General features: G+C 47.2%; 1 protein-coding gene across 2 annotated transcripts in view; it reads left to right on the forward strand.

Moving 5' to 3' along the window:
- Positions 1-25,783, forward strand: part of SLC5A11 (solute carrier family 5 member 11) — a 48,330-nt gene that overhangs the window by 12,836 nt on the left and 9,711 nt on the right. For both annotated transcript variants that reach the window (XM_053894291.1, XM_019430422.2), the window contains 8 exons: positions 218-289; positions 2,325-2,429; positions 3,651-3,710; positions 10,080-10,184; positions 11,345-11,450; positions 14,051-14,131; positions 17,912-18,117; positions 22,547-22,682. In XM_053894291.1, the coding sequence (XP_053750266.1) occupies positions 218-289; positions 2,325-2,429; positions 3,651-3,710; positions 10,080-10,184; positions 11,345-11,450; positions 14,051-14,131; positions 17,912-18,117; positions 22,547-22,682 (871 nt within the window). The remainder of the gene's footprint in view (positions 1-217; positions 290-2,324; positions 2,430-3,650; positions 3,711-10,079; positions 10,185-11,344; positions 11,451-14,050; positions 14,132-17,911; positions 18,118-22,546; positions 22,683-25,783) is intronic.

A 25,783-nucleotide genomic window follows, 5' to 3' on the forward strand; every position in this document is an offset into this window, starting at 1 on the left:
CCCTTATGAGCTATCCTAGCGATGAGCAGGGGTTGTATTGACCTGAAGAATTTGTCTCCTCTAAAGCATTCAAATTAAAATCTTCTTAAAAACCGTGGGTCCAAAGCACCCTATATTTGCTGTCCAGATCTGGCCTGCTGGACTCCCGGTTGGTTTTCCATGGCTTTGGCACTTCGGGATGCCTCTGACTGTTACCCACCCTTCTTCTTTGTTTCAGTCCACAGTGAAGACCAAAAGAGACACAGTGAAAGGCTACTTCCTAGCTGGAGGGGACATGGTGTGGTGGCCAGTAAGTGGTCTTTGGTTCAATTGAAGTCACTTCTTCACATGCTGATGGTCTGTCTAGCCTTTGGTCTCTCAGGACCCGGGTTGCACGTTGTGTGAAGTCACGGTCTAGAGAAGGCTTAGCTCCAACTCAATCAGTTAGGCTGGTTTCAGGTATGGTTGAGTGCAAGGGCTCAAGTGATATCATTAGGACCTGGTTTCCATCCCTCCCTCTCTTCCTCTCTTTAACCTTTCCTTCCTCCCTCCCTCTTTCCCTCCCTCTCTCCCTTCTTTCCTTCCTTCCTTCCTTCCTTCCTCCCTTCCTTCCTTCCTTCCTCCCTCCCTCCCTTCTTTCCTCCCTTCCTCCCTTCCTCCCTTCCTCCCTCCCTCCCTCCCTCCCTCCCTTCCTTTCCTCCGTATCAATTTCTCTTCTTCTGGATGAGCACTATTCCCCAAACAGAGTCAACTTCATGGCAACAGGATGGCAGAGTTTGCTCTAGGCTTCTCATCCTCTCAAGTCCCAGTGCACAGAAGAGCATGGAAAATATCTCACCTCTGACGGTGTCCCATGCCCACCTCTGTGCCAGTCACTGTGACCAGGGTAGTTTGATGTGCTAATTGGCTCAAGCCTGGGTCACACACTCAATGCCTGAGCTGGGGCGGGGGGTGGGGGGGGTGGAGCTTGGAACCTGTCCTCAAGCATATGCGATGAGATGGGAAGGGGCTAGAAAGCGTTACTGGGACAAGGTGGAATGGATGTTGAAAACACAAATAACAAACATAGCAGTCCAATTGGTGTTTTCTTTTCGAGTGGACCTCAGGGCATTGCCAAATACAGCATGCACGTGCACACACACACACACACACACGCACCCAGGTGTCTATGGGCCTGCCTACATCATGGATGGTCAGGGATAATTGTTTACTTAGAATCTCCTGAAATAAGAGTGGAATCTTTGAACTAAGAAGAGGAAGGACGCTCCCATTCGCACTGAGTCCAAAAGATGTAGGGTTTAAGGTGCAGACAGACAAGTGGTATCTGAGCCCCTGATCAGTGAAATGTGTGGAGACAATGACCATACTGTTCTCAGAAGGTACCAACGACATGCCTTGCGTTATATGTTCAACAAATTCCCTAAAAATATATATTCACCGAGGAGTATGTCTGGCACTGTGTCCAACACATCAGTAAGCTGGTCTTCACCCTCAAGGAGCTTGTATTCGAGTGTTTCCCGAAGTATGAGTAACAGTCGCTCTAAGATTTTCCAGCTACACACTGACATAGCATTAAATAACTTCAGATCGCATAGTGTGAACATCATCCCTTTCCTATTCTACGTCACTCCTCCTGACTGCATAAAAGAAAAAGTCACAGTTTGGTGCTAATATACCTTCATCAGTCTTTCATCTCTGACCAAGCTCTATGTTTAATCAAGAGACTATAGGCCTCAGTGAGAGAAACTAGCTAGGATTTAGTAACGGAGATGGTGTCCCAGTTCCAGATTCTTAGGAGAGAAAATGTAATTTACCTACTTTGGGCCAAGTAACTGGGGTGTCTGGTTCAATCTGTTGAGACCAGGGATTGGGGCCATTGAGTATAGGCTTGGCCACTTAATGTTCTACCAGAAGGAGAACTATTTACTTTGCCAAGGTAGAAACAGAACTGGGATATATAACAGAGCTGGGATATATAACAAAGGCTTCCTGATTCTCCTCATGAAGCACCTTCCACAATACCTGTCATCCTTTCCCCCAGGGACGATGCATACAGTTGTTCATGTTGTGCACTGCACTACCCTATGGGGTATGATTCACATTTTAGGCATCATAAAGATGCATACTTACTGTGCCAATAACTGATAGATGGAAGTAAGAGAGTTTGGGGGAAGACGAGTCTTTCTAATTTGAAAAAAAGGAAGATGCCAGCTGGGCTAGGGATGGCCCTGCCTTCTCTATTTCTCCTTCTGTCTTGGTCCCTTTGGAGCACGGGAAGAACTGGGGGTGGGGAGAAGATAGTGTAGACCTTGGCTCCAGGATCTGACTTGTCTGTCTCCCTACAGGTGGGTGCGTCCTTGTTTGCCAGCAATGTCGGAAGTGGGCATTTTGTAGGCCTGGCAGGGTCGGGTGCTGCTGCGGGCCTTTCCGTAACTGCTTATGAGTTGAATGTAAGTATCTTACCGGGGGTGTCTACAGCTCACCCTTTGCCCAGTAGGTGACCCTGGGGGACAGTGTGAATGCCCCGTACTTGTAAAAATGGAGCAGTACTTCACGAGGAGACAAGCAGGAAGCATCAAGGGTACCCCTCGCCAGCTAAAACTAGTTTGACCCACAGGCTTCTGGCTTGCGTGGGTGTGCTCGGTGCTGGCCGGTAAGGTCAGGACCCTAATAAACCACTGTGTGGGAGAAGAGGGCTCCGAATCCCTTCCCTGCGGATGCAGAAGCCAGAAGGTGTCCCGGGACCAGAGGGTTTTTCTGTGTATCACAAAAAGCAGGTGACATCTGTGGTGTGGTGCTTTGACCTATCTTGCCCGGATGCCCAAGAGCGAGGACACACTGTCCTATGGGGCAGGGCTCGTGAAGGATATGATTTTCACTGAGGAGGAGGGCTTCCACTGTTAGTGGTGATTTTCATCTTCATAGTGACTAACTTTCTTTGAAACAAACGATTCATTTATTCATTCATTCATTCATTCATTTATTTATTTATTTATTTATTTATTTATTTATTTTATAGATAAGCTCTATGCCCAACATGGGGCGTGACCTTACAACTCCTAGATCAAGAGTCATATGCTCCACTGACTGAGCCAGCCAGTTTATTTATTTTGAGAGAGAGTGAGAGAGAGAGAGAGAGACAGAGAGAATGTGAGCAGGGGAGGGGCAGAGAAAGAGAGAGAGAATCCCAAGCAGACTCAGCACCATCGGTGTAGAACCCACTGCAGGTCTTGAACTCATGAACTCTGACCTGAGCCGAAAGCAAGAGTTGGACACTTAACCTACTGAGCCACCCGGGCACCCTGTGACTAATATTTTAAAGCTCATTCTACCCTGCGGCCTACACTACACGCTTTACCGTATGGCGGGATCCCTTACAAAGCCCAGCCTGGCTCAACGAGGGAGGGGATACGCCTGGAGGAAGGGGGAGGACGTGAGGTTTAGGGTGACACCGGATGAGGAGTCACGGAAAAGCTTCTATTTCCACTCTTCCCTCCTTCGTCCCCTTCTGCCACTTAAACGTGGAAATATGATGGTCCAGGGAGGGTGAGGTACGCAGACTGAACCAGAGGTGGAGCCAGGCCTGGCTACCTCCAGAGGCAGAGGGAGATTCAGATGAGCGCCTTGAAGGTTGGCGGGAGCCGAGTCCTGACTCTCTTTTCCCCGGGCAGGGCTTGTTCTCCGTGCTGATGTTGGCCTGGATCTTCCTGCCCATCTACATCGCTGGTCAGGTGAGTGTGGGGGAGTCGGGGTGCCGTGGGCTGAGAAACCCTTTGGAAGGGTCACCCCTGCGTTCCCTCCTTCCCCCCGACGACCTCCCTTAGTCCCCGGGAGGTCGGTCCTTGCATGGCAAGGGACGCCGCACAGGTGAGACCAGGGGAGCCCCGCCCTTGGCAGCTCCCACCTGGTGACCGATGATCAAGATGCACATGGGCTGGAGGAGATGGGAGCCCAGAAGCATCTCTTTTCAATGCGAACACACCGGTGTGAGGCTCGTGGTGTCTTTGACGTGTGTAGGCGGTAACATATTACTGCTTTTCTTCCTTTGCACACAGAGCTATAAAAACTGAGATTTTTCTGGCAGATGCGAAGGGTCAAAATGTTTGTTCCCAAATAACAATGCTGCTTTAGACTTAAGATATCTATCGATCTATATCTCTATATCAATATCTATCTATCTATATATGTATATACACATACATACATACATACATATGTGTATATGTTTTTAAGTTTATTTATTTTGAGAGAGAGAGAGAGCATGAGCAGGGAGAGAGAGAATCCCAAGCAGACTTCATGCTGTCATGCTGTCCGTGTAGAGCCCAATACAGAGCTCGAACTCACCAAATGTGAGATCATGACAGCTGAAATCAAGAGTCGGACATTTATGGGGCGCCTCGGTGGCTTAGTCGGTTAAGCGTCCAACTTTGGCTCAGGTTGTTTGAGCCCCACGTCGGGCTCTGTGCTGACAGCTCAGAGCCTGGAGCCTGCTTCGGATTCTGTGTCTCCTTCTCTCTCTGCCCCTCCCCTGCTCTTGCTTTCTCTCTCGCTCTCTCTCTCTCTCTCAAAGATTAAACATTAAAATTAAAAGCAAAAAAGAATCGGACGTTTAACTGACTGAACCACCAGGCACCCCTGCTTTAGACTATTTTGAAAAAGTAGTTTAAAAAATTGTTTCTGATCTGACAGCTTTATGTCACTCATACTGTCTAGATTTATTTCTGCTCCAAAGTTTCTACCACACGGGGCAAGATCATACTCAGGACCATTCATAAGGCAAGAACTGATTTTAACTTTTGATTATGGCAATTAAAAACTACACAAAGTAGGGGCGCCTGGGTGGCTCAGTCGGTTAAGCGTCCAACTCTTGATACTGGCTCAGGTCATGATCTCACAGTTTGTGAGTTCAACCCTTGCATCAGGCTCTGTGCTGACCGTGTGGAGCCTGCTTCGGATTCTCTCTCTCTGCCTTCCCCTGCTCTCTCACTCTCTCTTAAAATAAATAAATAAACTTAGAAAAATATTTAAAGAAACTTAAAAGAAAAAATCTACCCACTCCATTTTTATTGGGAAATAAATACATTGAAAACGTGATAAAACACAGATGCACAGCTTAATAAACTATCGTAAAATAAACACCCGGATCAAGACATAAGACCTAACCTCCCCCGTGTGCCTTTAGCACGTGACCATGCCTTCCTTTCTCCTTGAAGTTCATCTAGTTAACTCCTTTGCTTCTCTTTGCAGCTTTCATTATGCATAAGTAGACAGTTGGTTTAATTTATTTTTGAAAAAACGTATACGGGATCAGGGTAACATATTCTTTCATTAGCTGATGTGTTAATTTTTTTTTTTTTTTTTTTTTTGCTGTGTAGTTCTCTGTAGTATGACTACAGCCCATGTGTCCATGTGTTTGTCCATTCTTTTGTTCGTGAGCATTTAGGTTGTTCCCAGTGTTAGGCTGTGATGACTAATGCTCCCGTGAGCGTTTATACAAGTGTCCTGAGGCACGTAAACAGGTGTTTATGGAGAGTGTCTACCTATGAGTGTCTGGGCTATTGGGTATGTTTGTCTGGCTTTGCTACATACTCCCCCAATATCCCCCAGAGTATTTCTATCAGCTTAGAGTCCCACCAGCAGTGTCTGCAAATCCCCTTGGCTCCACTGCTTCACATCCTTGCCAACACTTGGTATTTTCCAACTTTAAAATTCTTGCTAATCTCAATGCGCTTTCGACTGACAATTCTATTTTTATTTTTTTTGGCCCTTTGGATTTCCTCTTTGGGGAAGTCACTTGTCTGGGGCTTTTGCCAACCTTTTTTAAAATTATTATTAGGTGAGGGGCGCCTGGGTGGCTCAGTCGGTTGAGCGTCCGACTTCGGCTCAGGTCATGATCTCGCGGTCTGTGAGTTCGAGCCCCGCGTCGGGCTCTGAGCTGTCAGCTCAGAGCCTGGAGCCTGTTTCGGATTCTGGGTCTCCTCTCTCTCTCTGCCCCTCCCCCACTCTTGCTCTGTCTCTCTCTGTCAAAAATAAATAAACATTAAAATAAATAAATAAAATTATTATTAGGTTATAGAGCTTCTTATTGATTTGTAGAGGTTCTTCATATATTCTGGAAACAAGCCCTTGGGGTGGTTTTATGTGCTGCAAATGTATATATCTATCTTTTTCTACTCTGTGGTTTGCCTTTCCAGTCTCTTAATGATGTTTTTGATACGCAGTTCTCAACTGCAATGTAGTCACATTTATCACTTTTTCCTGTCTTTCATGTTCTGTTTAAAAAATATTTTCCTACTCCAAGGTCATAAAGATATTTTCCTATATTGTCTTTTAGAACTTTTCACATTTAAGTCAATTATCCATGTAATACTGATTTTTGTCCACCGTAGTTTGAGAATGGGATAATGCTAACTAACGCCACCCATCAGGAAACTTACAGACCAGTTCATTCATTCATTGATTGAAGATGCGTTTATTGAGCCAAATGTCAGCTGCATGCCAGGTCCCATCGGTTCCCCATCCTCACCTCGTGATGTGACCATTACAATGCTTTCCCTTCTTGCTGGAAATTTCTTTTTCATTCACAGGGAGGTTACCTCCTGTTCATCTTTCAAATCCTACTTTAAGCAATAGTTCCTCCAAAAAGCCCCTCTGACCTCCCTGATGAGGTTAAATTTCCTTCTTCATCATATCGTGGCCTTTGCTGCTTTGCATTAGCTCATGTGGCTATGAAACTCAGATGTCTCCCAATAGACTGTGTGCCTCTTCTAGTAAACCAAGCTTTTTCAGTCTCAGGGGGTACTCTGCATTATAGGGTGTTCGCAGCATGCCTGGTCTCTACCAAGTAGATGCTCGCAGCACCCCACACCCCAAATTGTGACAGCCAAGTCGTCTCCAGGCGTTGCCAAACGTTCCCTAGGGAGATACAAAATCGTCCTTGGTTTAGAACCACTTTCCTAGACTGTGTGCGTCTCCCATTAGATTGTAAGCTCTAGGAGAGTGGGAACCATTTCTGTTCTCTCCTAGAGTTGTGCCTGGTACACAGGAGATGTGCAATTAAATATTGTTGAAATAACTCAGCAGCAGGGTCTTTGATGGATTCAGAAGGAAGAACATGAGGAATGAGCTAACACCCAAGAGAAGAGGCACTGGTTAGGGACCAGAAGTCTTGTTCAGATCCCAAAGCATCACCAGAGTTAGCAAGTGAGAGGGCTGTACTGATGAACATTTGGGGCGTCGGAGGTGAATGGGGTCCTGGGGCTGACGAGGCCCAGGTGTGGGTCAGGGAAGTGGGGGCTGGAACAGAAATGCCCCATTCTTGCCGGGGCTGAGCAGACTGAGACACCATGCAAGGTGTCCCATGTGGGTTCTCTGCATTGTCCCTGTGGCTGCTTCCACACTGGGGAAGGGTCTCCAAGAAAAGGAAGACCTTGAAGGAGCTGGAATCCCCTTGAGTCCTGGGCAGGGCCCTGGGGAAGGCTGGAGGTAAGGGGCGGGGGTTTCGGAGGAAGAGGGAGGGGATTTACATGAGGAGGAAGTATGGCAGTCTGGATGGGATGGGGTGGGGGAGACAGTATGCAGGTCCCGGAAGCCCCTTGCCGTCCTCTGCCCCAGGAAATGGGGGGTCTGGGAGGGAGGGGCCCCACAAGCAGCGAGGCCTCAGGAACTAGGGTACTCATCCCCCCAGGGCAGCAGTCATTTACTGCATTTATTTCTTATTCTTTTTTTTTTTTTTTTTAGTAGGCTCCACGTCCAACGTGGGCTTGAACTCATGACCCTGAGATCAAGAGTCGCATGCTCTACCAACTGAGCCAGCCAGGCGCCCCTGCATTTACTTCTTTTTAACATTCACCCAGCTACAACCAGAGGGTGGTTCCTGTGCTGCCTGTGGGCTGTCCCTCACCTCTTCGGCTCTGTCTGTCTGTCTTTCTCAACCTTGCTTGCTGGCAGATTGCCTTTTTAGCTCCTTGACAGCTTAGCAGCTGTGGTCACAGACAGTAAATCTGCCAGGGAAGCCCGTTCCTCTCACCTGAATGGACTGAGGCTCTTCGTGTCCTCTCTAATCAGCTATCACACCATCACCACGGGCACATCCGTTCAGTACTGGTTGAATGTCCCCATGCGTTCGTTATTCCTTGATAGAGTGTCAGTGCATGTGCTTCTGGAAAATCTCTGTTGTGGGTACCTTGCTGCAAAACCAGGGGAAGACATGAGAGTCAGAGTTCCAGATTGTTCTCTGGGGGAGATGGGCAGGAGAGAGAAGCTTTTTTTCTTTTTTCCTATTTGAAAATGCCCATTTATTCCTGGAGTTCTTTTTTTTTTGTTTGGCCAATATTTTATTGTGAGAAGATGTTCAAGCATACGTCGAAGTGGAAATAATTTTGCACCATACACCCTTGGGTTCTTGAATACCCAGATTACCATTAGCCATTTACAATTCTTATTTATTTATTAAAAATTTTTTTTAATGTTTATTCATTTTTGAGAGACAGAAAGAGACAGAACGTGAGTGGGGAGGGGCAGAGACAGAGAGACACAGAATCGGAAGCAGGCTCCAGGCTCTGAGCTGTCAGCACAGAGCCCGACGCGGGGCTCGAACCCAAGAGGTGAGATCATGACCTGAGCAGAAGTCGGATGCTTAACCGACTGAGCCACCCACGTGCCCCAACTATTTACTATTCTTGAACCGAGTCTAGCCATCTAGTCTTTCCCAGTATCCCTTCACAATCTGACCTCGAAATGGATGGTTTGCCATTCATGAGCTTGTGGTGGGGGACCTGTTAGTTTTCTCCTCCCTGGGTTAGACTTGGGGATACCCAAGCAGCAACAGCCTGGAGGAGAGGCTGCAAACATTTCTGCAAATATCTTTATAACTGGGTCCTTCCCCATCCAAGATCTAGTACCTCACGGAAGAGCCATTGGTTTGATGTTGCAGTGTCTCAGCTGCAAGTCTGGGGCTAGAGTACAGTGAGGGTGAGGAGATCGGGAAAGAACATGCCAAACCCTCAACAGTGGTTTTCAGCAGCACACCCCAGTCACTTGGGTGCCCATATGGTAATGACATCTGACTTTGGACCACCCAGCCTGGGGCATAGGGAGCCGCCATGATTCAGTGCCCCCCCTCGTCTTTCTGCCAATCCTGGAGCCCGCTATTAGAATCCCCTGCTTTTGCTGGTAACCTGCCCCAAGGTTTAAATTTTGTTTTAATGTTTATTTTTGAGAGAGAGATACAGAGCATGAAATGGGGAGGGACACGGAGACACGGCGGGGGGGGGGGGGAGACACAGAATCTGAAGCAGGCTCCAGGCTCTGAGCTGTCAGCACAGAGCCCGACGCGGGGCTCAACCTCACAACATGGGATCATGACCTGATCTGGAGTAGGACAGTTCACCGAGTGAGCCACCCAGGTGCCCCCTGACCAAAGGATTAGAATAGAGCAATTCCCCAAAGTTTGGAACCTAGACGAATGGAGATTCTTGAGATGCTTTTAGGTGTCAGACATGGGACCCGCCACACTGAGTCACGTGGTGGAGTTATTTCCTTTTCTGTTGTCTTTCACTTGTTCGATGGGCTCAAGGGGGAAGGCTTACATTGGTCCTAGCCTGTCTTCAAGACCAATCCAACACTTCTCCAGCATTCTTTTTCTTTTTTAAATGAGTAGGCTCAGGGTCCAGAGTCTTTGGTGTTGCCAGAAAGGAATAGAAAATAATGAATTGTTTTACTACCCGGTGTTTATTTTACTACCTGTTGTTTATTTTTGCTGGTTCTCTTAAATTGAAGGTTGATTTTCCATTTATGATGGTGATTTGAAGTTTAGGGAAATGTATTTAACTGTTTAGGTGAGCTGGTTGAAAGGAAAACGTTAAGTAACTGATAAGAGATAGCAAACTTTGGGATGGGATTGGTAGTTGGGTACCAACTGCACAGAACCCCAATTCCTCCACACCCCACCCCTCTGCCCCCATTTTCTCCTCCTTTCTTAGGCCTATGATCAAGAAGGCCATTGGTGCTGCTGAGTTTGGGGAGGAGGGAAGGGCCAGTGCCCTGAGACCATGTGCCCAAAGTCAGGTATGTGGTGACCACTGAGCTCTGGCCCCTAGGTCACCACGATGCCAGAATACCTGAGGAAACGCTTTGGTGGCAACAGGATCCCCATCATCTTGGCTGTGCTCTACCTGTTTATCTACATCTTCACCAAGATCTCGGTAAGGTGGGGACATAGCCCAGCCGTGTACCTGTGGCATGGTGAGAAGATCAACGACAGCCACTGCTTGGGAGTGTGTCCTCCCTGTGCACTTCCTCCTTCTGTTGGGCAGGCTTCCGGGAGGTTAGCAGAGGGTAGGAGGGGTGGGAGGGAGAGGACAAGCATGGGCAGAAGTTGGGAGAAGGTTCTGCCAAAGGTTCTCTGGCAACATCTCTAGACGGTGCAGGTCACCCCTTGGGTGGAGCGGTCATATTCCTCCTGGGATTAGACAGTGATCAGCTATTAATCAGATGGGCTGCGGCCATTGAGCCTGCTCCACCTTGAACTTTGGTTGGATGGGCCAATCTCTAGAAAGAGGCCAAGAGCAGATGCCTTGCAGCCTCCAGGCCTGCCTGTGACTCAGCTGATGCTGTCTCCACTTCCAGTTGGGGCTGAGGAGAGCCTGTCTCTTGTGAGGAGAGTGCAGGGGGTGCAGAGGAATTCCATTCAATCCAAACAACAATAACTGAGTCCATGCCAGCTGCAGGCTTGAAAGACAGACGTTGGATGACAGCATCCTTTCAGAATTCTGCCTCTGGGTCTGGTGGAAAGCTACAGATGTGGGGAAGCCGTCACCAGGGAAGTTATGACCAAGGAGGATTACGAACTAGAGAAAGGGGACTGGTGTTCCTGATGGATGGACTAGAGCAAGCAAAACATTGGCGACGTGGATGGGCATAGCTTGTTAGGGAAGCAGGGAAGCAGTGAGTGAGGGAAATGAGGCCAAGGGTCAAGCAGACCATGAAGCCTGGCATGCAACTCTAACTTATTTACATAGACGTTATCTTGGGGGCAGTAGGGGGCCACGGAAGAATTTTAATGGGCAGGAGAAGGATGATATGCTCATGGCGGTATTTGATAAAGGTTGCAAAGTGGAGAATGGAGGCTAGAAAGACCGGGAGTAGCAGCAGGAGGGCCACTGAGGAGGTTGTCGTATTAGCCCAGTGAATGGGTCTCAAATGTACTTGCCCAAGGGTCCCAGTTTGAGACCTCTGATACAGGAAGAGGTGGCTGAAGAAAGCACAACGTAGGACTCTTCTGTTTGCTGGAATCCAGTCTTAGGGGAACTTGCGCTGAAAATGTCCATCCATTCATTCATCCGTGAACTTCATGTCTCTACAGGTGGACATGTATGCGGGTGCCATCTTTATTCAGCAGTCTCTGCACCTGGATCTCTACCTGGCCATAGTCGGGCTGTTGGCCATCACAGCTCTGTACACCGTTGCAGGTGTGTCTGAACGAGAGGTGATGCCTGAGAGGCCGTGGGCCACCCCCGCCCCCATCTTTTCCTGGCCCATCTTCTGATGTTCTAGTGTGTTAAAACCATCCATTCATTACACCTCAGTCAATGACCCCAGATAATACGGTGCCTCTTGGCCATTGTCTAAGGGAAGAGGGCTTCCCGATTAGAGGGAGGATTGAAAAATGCACCACAATTGCATCAAGCTATTTTCCATTTATTTACTGCAGAATTATTTATTGAAAACTGAGTGAGGCGCGTGTCTATTCACATGCACTCTGCAAAGCGAGATGGCAAGCAACTGTAATCTCGGAGAATAACGTGCGGCAGCATCGTTTTTCCCCGTCGGAACCACACTCCAGGAGAGTGACTGGCATAGAGTATGGCCTGGACAAATATCTGTGTTGGAATATTCACCTTTTAATCTTCATCTTCTGCTCCAGCTCACCCTTCTCTGCTTCCTCTTCGTATAATATAACTCATTCCACAAATCTGTCTGGATATCACCTACATGTGCTAGACATCGTGCTAGGAAATGAGGTAGAGCAGCAATAGACAAAACAGGCAAAATCTTGACCCCAAAGGAACTTCTATTCTAATAGGGATGGGGAGACAGACAATGAACAAGGAAACCAATAAATTATATCAGGATGTATTGTTATAATCTGATAAGTGCTGTGAAGGAAGTTCCACGCAGGGTGAGGTGGGGAGTGATGGGTAAGGAGGGGTTTTTTATTATTATTTTTCTTTACATAGCATGTTCAGAGAAGGCCTTTCTAAGGTGACATCTGAACCACATTTAAATGAAAGGAAGGAAACTTTAAAGACAAGGACAGAGGAAGAGAAGACCAGGCCAGGAGAAGGGCACATGTAAAGACTCATGCTTTGTTTGGGGGACAGAAAGGCGGTCAATGTGGCTGACGCTGAATGAGCAGATGGCTCAAGCTGCGACCCGCTAACCTCCAGGGGGGCCACTCCCACCAGGCAGAGATGGATTGCCACACCCTCCCCCCCCCCCCCACCCCGTGTGGCTCAGCAGGAGATGGGGGAAAGGCCAGCAACCAGTGCCTTGAGGGAAATGAAAGATGAAATGAGCCTGGATCTTGCTCCGAGGGCTGTGGAACACCACGGGAGGCTCTAAGCTCAAGAGCGGTCAAATCAAACCCATGCAAAGGCCCCTGAAGAATCTCTCAGAGTGTTCCACACTAATGGAAGCTGTGTGCCTGGAGCCCAGGGAAAGGGAAGGGCTAGTCCCAGTAGCCAATTTACCTTTGTTTCCTGGTCTGCGTGTCCCATTAGGCTGTAATCTCCATGAGGACAGGGAACATGCTGTTTTGCTTGCTTCTCTATCCCTACCATGGAGAGCTAGGTAGGGCACTCACCAGATATTTGGTGAACAATTGAATAAAATACTAAACAGAGTGCATGGCACATGATAAATTGTTCAGTGAACATCAGTATAGAAACAACGGCGGGTTTCAGTGGCACCCGGCTTCAGGATCACTGCACTCAGGCAGCAGAGAGTTGGGACAAGAGTCTAGGCTGCATGTCTGCCCATTTGCGACAGGGCCCTATTCCTGCTGGCCAGGAAGGAGGAGGCATGGTAGAGAACCCCACACCTCTGCCCATGTTTTTTATTGCACGCTGACTTTGCCCACTCATAAAACATGCTCAGATCAGATAAACATCCCTTTCCCTTTGGGAAGAAGGAGGTATAGTATAAGGAAGAGACTAGAAAGATGGCCTTGGCCAGATAGATTTGCTGCCATTATTGTCATTACCAAGACTATGCTAGGTGGCAAAAGTAAGAAGAATTCACTGAGGCCAACCACAGGAGCCTGCTCAGGAAGCCTGTTAGGGCTCTGAATACCTAGTACTCATATCCTTTTTCCAGGGTTAAAAATAAAGCTGTTCAGAGCTTGGGGACTACAGCCCATGCATCACTTCCTGAATCAGAAATTACTGTGTAATGAACCCCCCACAGATAAAAGGATGTAAAACAATGGTCTTAAGCAAGAGCAGAAGCTTCAGGGCCCTTGAGGGCTAGGCTTAGGCCTGCACAGTAGCACACCCCCATATTCTGTTGGTCGAAGCAAGTCGTTTGGCCAAGCCCATAGTTAAGACATAGAGAAATCAGCTTTATTTACATCAACATGAAAAGCAGGAGAACCTGGGTGGCTCAGTTGGTTAAACATTCAGCTTTGGCTCAGGTCATGAAATCACAGTCCATGAGTTCGAGCCCCGCATCAGGCTCTGTGCTGACAGCTCAGGGCCTGGAGCCTGCTTCGGATTCTGTGTGTGTCTCTCTCTCTCTCTGCCCCTCTCCAATTCATGCTGTCTCTCTCTCTCTCTCTTTCTCTGTCTCTCAAAAACAAACATTTAAAAATTAAAAAAAAAACAACAACAACAACATGAAAAGGAGCAGGAAAGCCACAAGGCAACATGGGCCCGTGCCCAGGAAGGAGGTCTTGTGGCCATCTTTGTAAATAACACTAAGAAATCTCAGGTCTTGAGCTTCCAGATTCTCTCTGTTGTTACCCAGGGTGTCCGACCCTCATCTCCATGCTTATTCCCACCCCCACCCCCAGGTGGCCTGGCTGCTGTGATCTACACGGATGCCCTGCAGACTCTGATCATGCTTATAGGAGCACTCATCCTGATGGGCTACAGTAAGTGGGGCCCCAGGGTCACTTGGGTGGGTGACAGGCCCTCTCTCAGGAAGGGACATCTGCTCTCATCATGGGGATCAGCAAACCCAGCTGCCAAAAGCATACCCCTGGGGCATTCCATCACGGATGATTTCCTTGAGACATGGTTGTTTTAGCTGGAAGAGAACTGAACTTACAGAAATTTACTGGTTTTTTTCCCCAAGTTTATCCATTTATTTTGAGAAAGAGAGAAAGCACTGGGGGGTGGGGGTGGGAAAGGGCAGAGAGAGAGAGGGAGAGAGAGAATCGCAAGCAGGCTCTGCACTGTTAGCACAGAGCCGACGCGGGGCTCCGACTCACGAACCGGGACATCATGACCTGAGCTGAAGTCGGACGCTTAACCAACTGAGCCACCCAGGCGCCCTGGAAGTTTACTGATTTTTAGGTAAAAATGAATAGTTCCTCCTATATTGAGAGGGAAAAATGATTAATAAATAAAAGGGACACAGGGACAAAATTCTTCTTACAGAAGAATTCCAATTAATAAATGCAGACAGAGGGAGAGAAATAGAAAATCAACATGAGGGCACCACCGTGATAATTGGAGGCAAGATTCAACGGTAAATGCTCAAGATAGCAGGGATTTTTGCATGATCTCAGTTACCATGTCCAAGATATTCACTAATCACAAAGGGGAAAATAGTCGCTTTACCGTGGGGCAACCTGGCATGCACCATTGTAGCTAAGTGATCGTGGTCAATGTCGCCAGGAATAGGACATATTGATATGTAGCTGCTCATAGGGTGAGAGGGACATAACGGAGCCTCTGTGCCACGCTTACCAAAAACACACAATTATTCAGGAATAAACATCAGACATCCGATGGAGAATCATTTTACAAGATTCCTAATCAGTTCCTCAAGAGTGTCAAAGCCACAAGAAATAAGGACTCGGGAATTGTCTAGGAACAGGGGTCGAGGAGATACGAGTTTTATCATAGCATTGTGCCTTTCTGCACACTTTAAATTGTGTTTATGTGCAGCTTTCGTCTTTTATTTTTTATTTAAAAAAAAATTTTTTTTTAACGTTTATTTATTTTTGAGACAGAGAGAGACAGAGCATGAACGGGGGAGGGTCACAGAGAGAGGGAGACACAGAATCTGAAACAGGCTCCAGGCTCTGAGCTGTCCGCACAGAGCCCGACGCGGGGCTCGAACTCACGGACCGCGAGATCGTGACCTGAGCCGAAGTCGGACGCTTAACCGACCAAGCCACCCAGGCGCCCCAACGGCTTTCGTCTTTTAAACAAAACTATAAGGAAGTTAATTATGGAAAAATTGTTTCGCAACATGAACAAAAATTGCTCATTAACTTTAACAAATGTTTTGGACCCTCATGAAGAAGAAAACTTCACTGATATACCGTATGTGAAGAGGAAATACAGGGGCGCCTGGGTGGCTCAGCCAGTTAAGCATCTGGCTTCAGCTCAGGTCATGATCTCACGGTTCGTGAGTTTGAGCCCTGAGTTAGGCTCTGGACTGACAGCTCAGAGCCTGGAACCTGCTTGGGATTCTGTGTCTCCTTCCCTCTCTGTCTCTCCCCAACTCTCGGTCTCTCTCAAAAATAAATAAACATTTTTTTTTAAAAAAGAGGAAATACAAATGAGTAACAAATACATGAAGGACAATTGTCAGCTGTATTAGAAAAATGCTCGGTGTGGTCACTGTCATAAATACCAAACCTTTGAACCTCCCAGGGCTTCACGAGCTGCTTATGACAGGTTTTAGATGCAGAGACCCAAAATATAGATCTTCCCAAGTTCTGTCATTCTTAGCAACACCTCTAGATCTTTCTCCACAAAAGTATGGGTTCTCAGTGGGGAAGTTCCATTACTTAATCCATTACAGTCGGGCAGGAAAGAGATTACAGATCAGCCCTCTGTAATCTTCATCAATCTGCTTTATTAGATGTTTTCCCAAGGGATCTGCAGATATTCACATGTTGAAAACTAACTGGCCATATACGTGTGGGTTAATTTCCGTGCCCTCAATTCTGTCCCATTGGTCTATGTGTCCCATTGGTCTGTGAGTCTTTATGCCAACACCATATGGTTTTGGTTTCTGCAGCTTTATAATAAGCTTGAAATCAGGAAGCACAATGCCTCCCACCTTGTTCTCCTTTCTCGATGTTGCTTTGGGTATCTGGGTCTTTCGTGGCTCCATATGAATTTTAGGATGATTTTTTTTTTTTCTATTTCTGTGAGGAAAGCCATTGAAATTTTGATGGGGATTCCACTGATTTTGTAGATTGCAGGGCACCTGGCTGGCTCAGTTGTCAGAGAATGCGACTGTTGATCTCAGGCTCGTGGGTTCAAGCTTCACGTTGGGCGTAGAGCTTATTAAGAAAAGAAAAAGAATCTGTAGATCTCATTGGGGGGTGTGGACGTGCTGATAATATTAATTCTTTTTTTTTTTAATGTTTATTTTTACTTTTGAGACAGAGAGAGACAGAGCATGAACGGGGGAGGGGCAGAGAGAGAGGGAGACACAGAATCCGAAGCAGCTCCAGGCTCCGAGCTGTCAGCACAGAGCCCGATGTGGGGCTTGAACCCATGAACTGTGAACCTGAGCCGAAGTCGGACGCTTAACCGACTGAGCCACCCAGGCGCCCCTGATAATATTAATTCTTCTAATCCATGAACACAATATCTGCCCATTTATTTGTGTTTTCCTTAATTTCTTTCATCAGTGTGTTATAGTTTTCAGTGCATGGACACTTCATCTTCTTGGTTACAATTGTTCCTATTTTTTTTTTTTTTATCCTCTGTGTAAATGGGGATTGTAACGGGGTTTTCTTAATTTCTCCTTTCAATCATTTGTTAGTGTATAGAAACACAACTGATTTTTGTATGTTGGTTTTTGTATCTGCAACTTTACTGAATTCATTTAAAAAAATTTTTTAGATGTTTATTTTTCAGAGAGAGACAGCACAAGTCTCTCTCAAAAAAAAAAAAAAAAAGAAGAAAAAAGAACCTTACAATATTACACTCCCAAATCCTCTCTTCTTTTATTGTTGCCATACATTTACAGATGTTTTAAACCCCAATACAATGCTACAAGTTTTGCTTTAGACAGTCAGTTGTCTTTTAGAGTGATTAAAAAGAAGAAAAAGCCTTTTTTTTAAAAATCCATTTATATTAACCTTCATTTTAACTAACCCCATGTTGGGTGTAGACATTACTTAAAAATAAAATCTTAAAAATAAATAAATTGTTATTACGCTCACTGCTGGTTCTTACTGTTTAATGGAGCAAATATGTAAATTATTGAGTCACAATTTTTATGTTTCAATGATTGTCTTCAGTATATCTGTTTCCTCTACAGTCCTATGTATTTTGTATTATGTTATTAATATTTTTTAATGTTTATTCAGTTTTGAGAGAGAGAGAGAGAGAGCACCAGGAGGGGAGGCGCAGGCAGAGAGGGAGACACAGAATCCAAAGCAGGCTCCGGGCTCTTAGCTGTCAGCACAGAGCCGACGCAGGGTGAGATCATGACCTGAGCTGAGGTCAGATGCTTTACTGACTGAGCCACCCAGGCGCCCCCGATTATTAATATTTTGAGAAGCAATACATAATCACTACCGAAGGCATATAAAAAAAGTTAAGAACCTTGAAGGCGACTAACCTTCCTGAGTAGCTCTGCTCTAAGTAGGATTTCACCCATCTCCTACCATGCCCTTAACCACTTGGTGTGGATTGCTCTGAGTTTCTGGACAATTTGCTATTCCTCTGAATTCTAGGTTTTGCTGCAGTCGGAGGGATGGAAGGCCTAAAGGAGAAGTACTTCTTGGCCCTGGCTAGCAACCGGAGTGAGAACAGCAGCTGCGGACTGCCCCGAGATGACGCCTTCCATATTTTCAGAGACCCACTGACATCCGACCTCCCGTGGCCCGGGATCCTATTTGGAATGTCCATCCCGTCGCTCTGGTACTGGTGCACGGATCAGGTACAGACCAGCTGGCTGAGCGAGCGCCCTCCGGGAGGCTTCTTTCCTTGGGGGGGCCCGGAGACTCTGGTTTTTCTTCCCTCCATCTGCTCTTGTTTGCATTCCCCGCCCCCCTTGCCCCCAAGCTCGGCTACTTCCTTTTTACATCTGTGTGTTGTTTTACCTCTTGAGCTTGCTCATGTAGGGGCAAATCCAAAGCTACTAATATTTGCAAAGGGGAACTCTTTTCTTTTTGAGAGAGAGAAAAAGAGGGTGCAAGTGCGCAAGGGGCAGAGAGAGAGAGAGGAGAGAAAATCACATGAGGGGCAGAGGGAGAAAGAGAGAAGTGGGGTTCCCCCGAAGCAGGGCACAAGCTTACCCAATGTGGGACTTGAACTCACAAACCGTGAGATCGTGACCTGAGCCAAAGTCAGATGCTTAACGACTGAGCCACCCAGGTGCCCCTCTTTTTTTTTTTTTTTTAAGTTTTTTAATTTATTTTGAGAGAGAGAGAGCAGGAGCAGGGGTGGGGCAGAGAGAGAGAGAGAGAGAGAAAGAGAGAGAGAGAGAATCCCAAGCAGGCTCTGCACCATCAGTGCAGAGCCTGATGTGGGACTCAAAACCATGAACCGCGAGATCATGACCTGAGCTGAAACTGAGAGTTGGTCACTCAACTGACTGAGCCACCCAGGCGCCCACGAAGGGAAACTCTTAATACATCCTGCTAATGTCGGGAAAGATCCACTAAGCAAAACAGATGATATATTTCAAAAGGAGGTTAAAACTGATAGTGGGCCTCATTTGCTCAACAAATACTCACTGGGTGTCCTCTGTGCACCAGGCACTTGGAAATCATGAGCAAACAAATCAGACAGGGCTCTCGCCTCTCTCGGAGCTCACCTTCTTCTAGTGGGGGGGTAGACAGACAATATATCTATTTAGGCAAATTGTGTGGAATATTTAAAGGTGATATATATCATTTTTTTTTTTTTTAAAGCAGGGTAGGGAAACAGGGGTTGAGTGTGGGAGTGCAGTTTAAAATAGGGTGGTGGTATGGGTTCCTGGGTGGCTGAGTTGGTTAAGCATCCAACTTTGGTTCAGGTCATGATGTCACGGTTCGTGGGTTCAAGCCTCACATTGGGCTCTCTACTGTCAGCACAGAGCCTGCTTCCAATCCTCTGTCCCCTCTCTCTGACCTTCCCCCACTCATACTCTCTCAAATAAATACACATTTAAAAAATTAAAAATAAATTAAAATTTTATTTATTTAAAAAAAATTTTTTTTAATTTATTTTTGAGACAGAGCATGAACGGGGGAGGGTCAGAGAGAGGAAGACACAGAATCTGAAACAGGCTCCAGGCTCTGAGCTGTCAGCACAGGGCTGGACGCGGGGCCTGAACTCACGAACCGCGAGATCATGACCTGAACCGAAGTCGGATGCTCAACCGACTGAGTCACCCAGGCGCCCCTGAAAATTTATTTTTTAAATGTGTATTTATTTTTGAGAGAGAGAGAGAGAGACCGTGATTGGGGAAGGGGCAGAGAGAGAGGGAGACACAGAATCCAAAGCGGGCTTCAGGCGCCCCATAAAAATAAATTAAAATTTTTTTAAAAAGGGCAGTGGTGGAACGTGCAACTCTTAATCTCAGGGTTGAGTTGACGCCCCACACTGGGTGTAGAGATTAAAAATATATACTAAAAAATAAATAAAATAGGGTGGCAAGGGGAGGTAGGACCAAGAAGTGACCCTTGGAAGCACAGGCTTCGAAGGAGAGGAGCAGGGCTCCCAGCGATAGGTGGGGAACAGAGTGTGCAGCAGAGGGAACAGCCTGTGCAAAGGAGAAAGCAATAAGGTACAAGGCAGCACAGGATGCATAATTAGCCCTTGTGTTGACAGAGCGTGGATAGAATCAACGTTCACATTTCTTACATTTGCACAAAGGAGCCGGATGCATGTAGGTAAAAGAAAGAAGAGGGCTCATGGGCAGGGATACAGGGCAGACGCGCCAGGTTGGATGGAAGTTGTTTCCTCCTGTGCACCTGTTCGTACTTTGTCAAGATTTAAGCCCCGTGAATCAAAATGCCTCTCCTGTCGAAGACCAGAGATCTGTGTGCCATCTTGGCAGCCGTATTGCAGAGTCAGGGCTGATGGAAGTTTAACCGAAGTAACGATCATGGCGTGGGGCCGCGGAATGTATGCCGGTCAACACTGCAGGAAAAGGAGGCCAGGTCCCCCCACGGGCCGCGACTCCTGTGCGCCCGGGGCAGTGGTGGGCGCAGCACACATGAACCGCCCCTCTAAGAGGGAGCCCGTCCTTGGCAAATCTTCTCCCCCTCAGCCCATCTCAGGTAGAGGAGACCTTGGGACACAGCGCAGATCTAGGTTAACAGCATGAGCTTTGAACTTCACAGGCCTGGGAGCACCTGGGTGGCTCAGTCGGTTGAGCATCCGGTTTCCGCTCGGGGTGTGAGTTTCAGCCTTGCATCGGGCTCTGCACTGACAGCGCGGAGCCTGCTTGGATCCCCCGTCCCCCTCCCTCTCTGCCCCTCCCCTACCTCAAAGATAAACATGAAAAAAAGCAAACTTACCAGGCCTGGAGTTAAGTTCAGGGGGCGTAACCTTGGCATCCTAACATCTTGTTTCCTCATCTGTTAAATGGGGTTACTAGTGGTTACAGAAGAGGGAAGCATGAGGAATTCGGTCATAGTCCTTTTGTTGCAGAGACAGCTAATACACCATTAAAAACATTTATAGGTTTGCTATGGTTTATGTTACTGCTATTTTTTTTTTTAAGTAGGCTCCACGCCCAATGTGGGGCTTAAACTCATAATGTTGAGATGGAGAATCGCAAAGGGGAGCCTTGTGTGGCTCAGTTGGTTAAGTGTCTGGATTCAGCTCAGGTCGTGATCTCACAGCTTGTGGGTTCAAACCCCATGTCGGGCTCTGTGCGGATGGCTCAGAACCTGGAGCCTGCTTTGGATTCTCTCTGCGCCTCTCTCTGCCCCTCCCCTACTCACGCTCTGTCTCTCTCCCTCAAATAAACGTTTTTTAAAAATTAAAAAAAAAAAAGAATCACATGTTCTACCCACTGAGCCAGCCAGACGCCCCTGTTAACTGCTCTTGACACAGTATGAATTTGTGCAAATATTTCCTTGAGATTCCTCACGCCCTTCTTAGTTGGGATCCCAGCATGCACCCTTTGAAAGCCGCCTCCAACCCACCTTGCATGGTTCAGGAGCCTGGGGACATAGTCACAGAAGACTCTGTCTCCTTCCAAATGCCAGGCAGGGCAAGAGGGCCTAGAAACCCAAGCCCTCCTTGACGCTGTGACTGGTTTTGACCACACAGTGTAGCTGCTGACCTAGATTCTGTAGAGTCTTCTGACTTGGTTCACTGTGCTGGTGCTGCCCTAGGGAACGCACAGCCCTCTTTCTAGGCTACTTTTAGAACAGGACACGGGCAAAGCAGCATTCACAATTCACAAAGAATGTTCCAGATCTTCCTGGGTAGAGACTGAGAAGGTAAGTAGCAGTGGACAATTATAATGGCATTTAAACATTTCCTGATGCTGATCCAGGCCCTGATCTAACCATTCGGTGAATTAATTCCTTTTCATACCAGTCCTATGAACTGTGGTTCCATGACTTGGGCCTGGGGGTGTGCTCTGTCTCTCTCTTAAAAAAATTTTTTTAAATTAAAAAAAAATTTTTTTTAGCATTTATTCATTGTTGAGAGACAGAGAGACAAAGCAAGAGTGGGAGAGGGGCAGAGAGAGAGAAGGAGACAGGAGACACAGAATCGGAAGTGGGCTCCAGGCTCCGAGCTGTCCGCACAGAGCCCGACACAGGGCTCGAACTCAAAAACCATGAGATCATGACCTGCGCTGAAGTCGGACACAACTGACTGAGCTACCCAGGCACCTGTCTCTCAAAAATATTTTAATGTTTATTTATTTTTGAGAGAGGGAGAGGCAGAGCATGAGTAGGGGAGGGGCAGAGAGAGAGGGGGAGACACTGAATGCGAAGTAGGCTCCAGGCTCTGAGCTGTCAGCACAGACCCGACACGGGGCTTGAACCACAAACCATGAGATCATGACCTGAGCTGAAGTCGGATACTTAGAGAAGTTCCATGGGAAGTTGTAACTGGCCCACCTTGGATTTGTACTTGTCCTTAACTGAAAATGGTAGCCAGAGAAATAGAGTAACTCTGTGGAGAAATCTAACTGGCCAGCGGCAATCCCAGGATAAAGGAGTGGGGAGGGAACAGAATGGGATTCCTGGCTTCCCGAACTGTACCATGGGTATTGGAGATAGGGAAGCAATGTTTCCTCTGAGGGAAGCCAGGCAAACCAAGATCCTAAGTCCTTGACACGTACTCAGGAGCTGTGCACACTTAGTTTGCCGTTACAGAGAGCCACCTCAGCTCCCAACCACCCCACTGTTTTCCAGGTGATTGTTCAGCGATCTCTGGCTGCCAAGAACCTGTCCCATGCCAAAGGAGGCTCTCTGATGGCTGCCTACCTGAAGGTGCTTCCTCTCTTCATGATGGTATTCCCTGGAATGGTCAGTCGTGTCCTCTTCCCAGGTGAGAAGACAGTGGGGAGTAGAGGCCATCTGTCTTTGAGTTTCAGGCCCTTTGAGTTTCATACATGTTCTAAATGTATGACTGCCATCATAGAATGTGATTGGAGTCCCTGCAGAGTGATTTTGACTGAGGTATCTCCATCCGGACATTTGACTCTATACTGTTTCCCAACAGGGGTTCAACAGGAACGTCTAGTATATGTCCAATCGAGGGGTGACCCGTGTGTATTTTTTTGAAGCCACAAACTGAGCTCAGACCTTGTGGTTCCAGGTGTCAGTTTCCTAAAGACTAATGTGAGAGTTCCTCTTAATGCTTTAGTGTTTCAGCTCCATTTGGTCATTTTGGCCCAGTGGCCAAATAACTTTGGGGGTATTTAACAAAAATCAGGGATATCATAGCCTCTAGAATATTTGCCTTAGAAAAGTTTTTTTCAGTCTGGTAAAGTGATGACATTTGCACCGTGTGGATAAACAGGACTGGGGGGAGGGTGTAATCGGGAGTCACTGTGATGTCAGGAACTGCTGATCTGTATGGAGGAAAGTTCCTCTTCTTCCATATCGGTGAGCCTTCTCTCATGCCCACCAAGGCTGTTGTTAACTCAAAGGGGAGTGTAACCTAGAGTGCTTCCTCCTTTGTGCTTTATCCTAAACAGTGCCACCTGGTAAAGAAAGGGTAGTGTTATGCCCAGAATTCGTGATCCCCAAAGACCACTAGGGAGCCGAGTCCGATGCAAAAGCAAAGAGCCTTTATTCGAGCTAGCTCGAGCTCAATCCCCTACCTGCACCGACGCAGCGGTGAGATACCAGGGAAAGGGAAGAAGAGCGAGTTTCAAAAGGACAAAGGTTTTATTGGGGCCTAGGGGCAGTTGGTCGGGTAATGGCTATGGCCTCAGCCGATTGGCTGGGGAAGGGTCCGAGTCCTGTTAGGCAGGTGAGGGGGGGCGTTACTCAAGGGGAGGAGGTGTGGTCAAGGTGAAGGACACAGAACCAGATGGAGTCGGCCGGCATAGGCCCGCCCTTTCAGTAGGATGGCCCAGAAATTTTGTCAGAATAATTTAGGACAGTAAGCATTAGGAGGAAAGTGTGGGGAGCTGTCCGTGGTGCTAGACGCTGGGCTCATGCTCCTGCAGTCCAGATGGCATGGAGAACCCAGAGTCACTGGGCCGGTGTCCAGGGAAAGCGCACAAGGCTTGGAAAAACCCTCCTGAGACTAAGAGCTGGAGTGACTTGATGGAAAGTACACAGCTCTCGGGTAGGCTTAACATGTGCACAAGAAAGCAGCTTTAAACAACCTACGTTCATCATGCCGAGTCTTACCGAGAGTGCAGTGGTTATGAATATGGACTCTGATTTGAACGGTGCAGCCAGAATCCTGGCTCTGCCACATACTAGCTGTGTGACCTTGGAAAGCCACTTGCCTCTGTTTCCTCACTCATAAAACGGGGATATTACTTCATGAGACGTAAAGCAGTTCTGGCACAAGTAAGCACTGTAGAAGTGTTTGCTCTTTTTTTTTTTTTTTTTTAATGTATTATCTCATTTACTCCTCAAAACAGCCTTAAGAGATAGGTACTGTTAGGGCTGTTTTCATTTACAGATGAGGAAATTGAAGCTCAGAGAAGTCAGTTAATCTGCTCATTTATTTAAAAAAATTTTTTTTTAACGTTTATTTATTTTTGAGACAGAGAGAGACAGAGCATGAACAGGGGAGGGTCAGAGAGAGGGAGACACAGAATCTGAAAACAGGCTCCAGGCTCTGAGCTGTCAGCACAGAGCCCGACGTGGGGGTTGAACTCACGGACCGCGAGATCATGACCTGAGCCGAAGTCGGACGCTTAATCGACTGAGCCACCCAGGCGCCCCAATCTGCTCACTTATTTATTCTTCTGTGTATCCACCAAAAATCCTGAGAGCCAATGATCTGCCAGGCCTTATTCTAGAAGATGCTGGGGATCCATTAGTGAATAAGACAAACAGTATCTCTGCTGTTGTAGGGCTCACATTCTAGTGGTGGAGGAGAAAAAGATAAAAAATATCCATTGATTATGCCGACAGCTGTGAGTGACAGGCACAGGGAGATGTTGCAGGGAATGCTGGGCAGTGGTTTCTTCTGACAAGCTTTCCAGGGATGTCCTCTGTGACAAGGCAGCCGTTGATCCACAAAGGGGCGCCTGGGTGGCTCAGTCGGTTAAGTGTCCAACTTTATCTCAGGTCGTGATCTCGCAGCTTGTGAGTTCAAGCCCCACTTCGGGCTCTGTACTGACAGCTTAGACCTGGAGACTGCTTTGGATTCTGTGTCTCCCTCTCTCTCTGCCCCTCCCCTGCTCATACTCTGTCTCTCAAAACTAAACATTAAAAAAAAAAAGTTGATCCATATGGATGTTTTCAAAATACATTTCAGAGTGGAGCCAATAGGATTTTTTTTAAGTTTATTCATTTATTTTGAGAGAGAGAGAGAGAGAGAGAGAGAGAGAATCCCAAGCAGGTCCTGCGCTGTCAGCACAGAGCCTGATGCGAGGCTCAAACTCACCAACTGTGAGATCGTAACCAGAGCTGAAATCAAGAGTCCAGCATTTAACGACTGAGCCACCCAGGCGCCCCGAGCTAATAAGATTAATGATGGGTTGGATGTGGGGGTTAAGGAAGAGCCATCTAGACCCCTCCGAGGCTACGTGACTTGCCAGAAGTTACCTGGCTAGTGCTGGGTGAGCTGGGATTTGAACCTAGGTGCATCGGCCTCCAAAGCCCGACTCTTAATCAAGTATCTTAGGATTTTTTTTTAAGTTTGTTTATTTTGAGAGAGAGAGCACGCATGGCAGGGAAGGGGCAGAGAGATAGGGAAAGAGAGGATCTCAAGCAGACCCCGCATTGTCAGCGCAGAGCCCGACGCGGGGCTCGAACTAATGAATCATGAGGTTTTGACCTGAGCAGAAACCAAGAATTGGACGCTCAACTGACTGAGCCAGCCAGGTGCCCCTCATGTTACTGTATCTTGCAGCAAATTACACTTTAAGCTTTGGATCGGTGTCTGGAAGACCAATCACAAGACCCTGACCATCACTGTTAACTGCCAGCCAATCAGCAATCACGATGCCATGTTCT

This window comes from Panthera pardus, unplaced genomic scaffold (assembly GCF_024362965.1).
Source record: "Panthera pardus isolate Hobbes unplaced genomic scaffold, ASM2436296v1 HiC_scaffold_5, whole genome shotgun sequence".
NCBI classification, from domain to species: domain Eukaryota; kingdom Metazoa; phylum Chordata; class Mammalia; order Carnivora; family Felidae; genus Panthera; species Panthera pardus.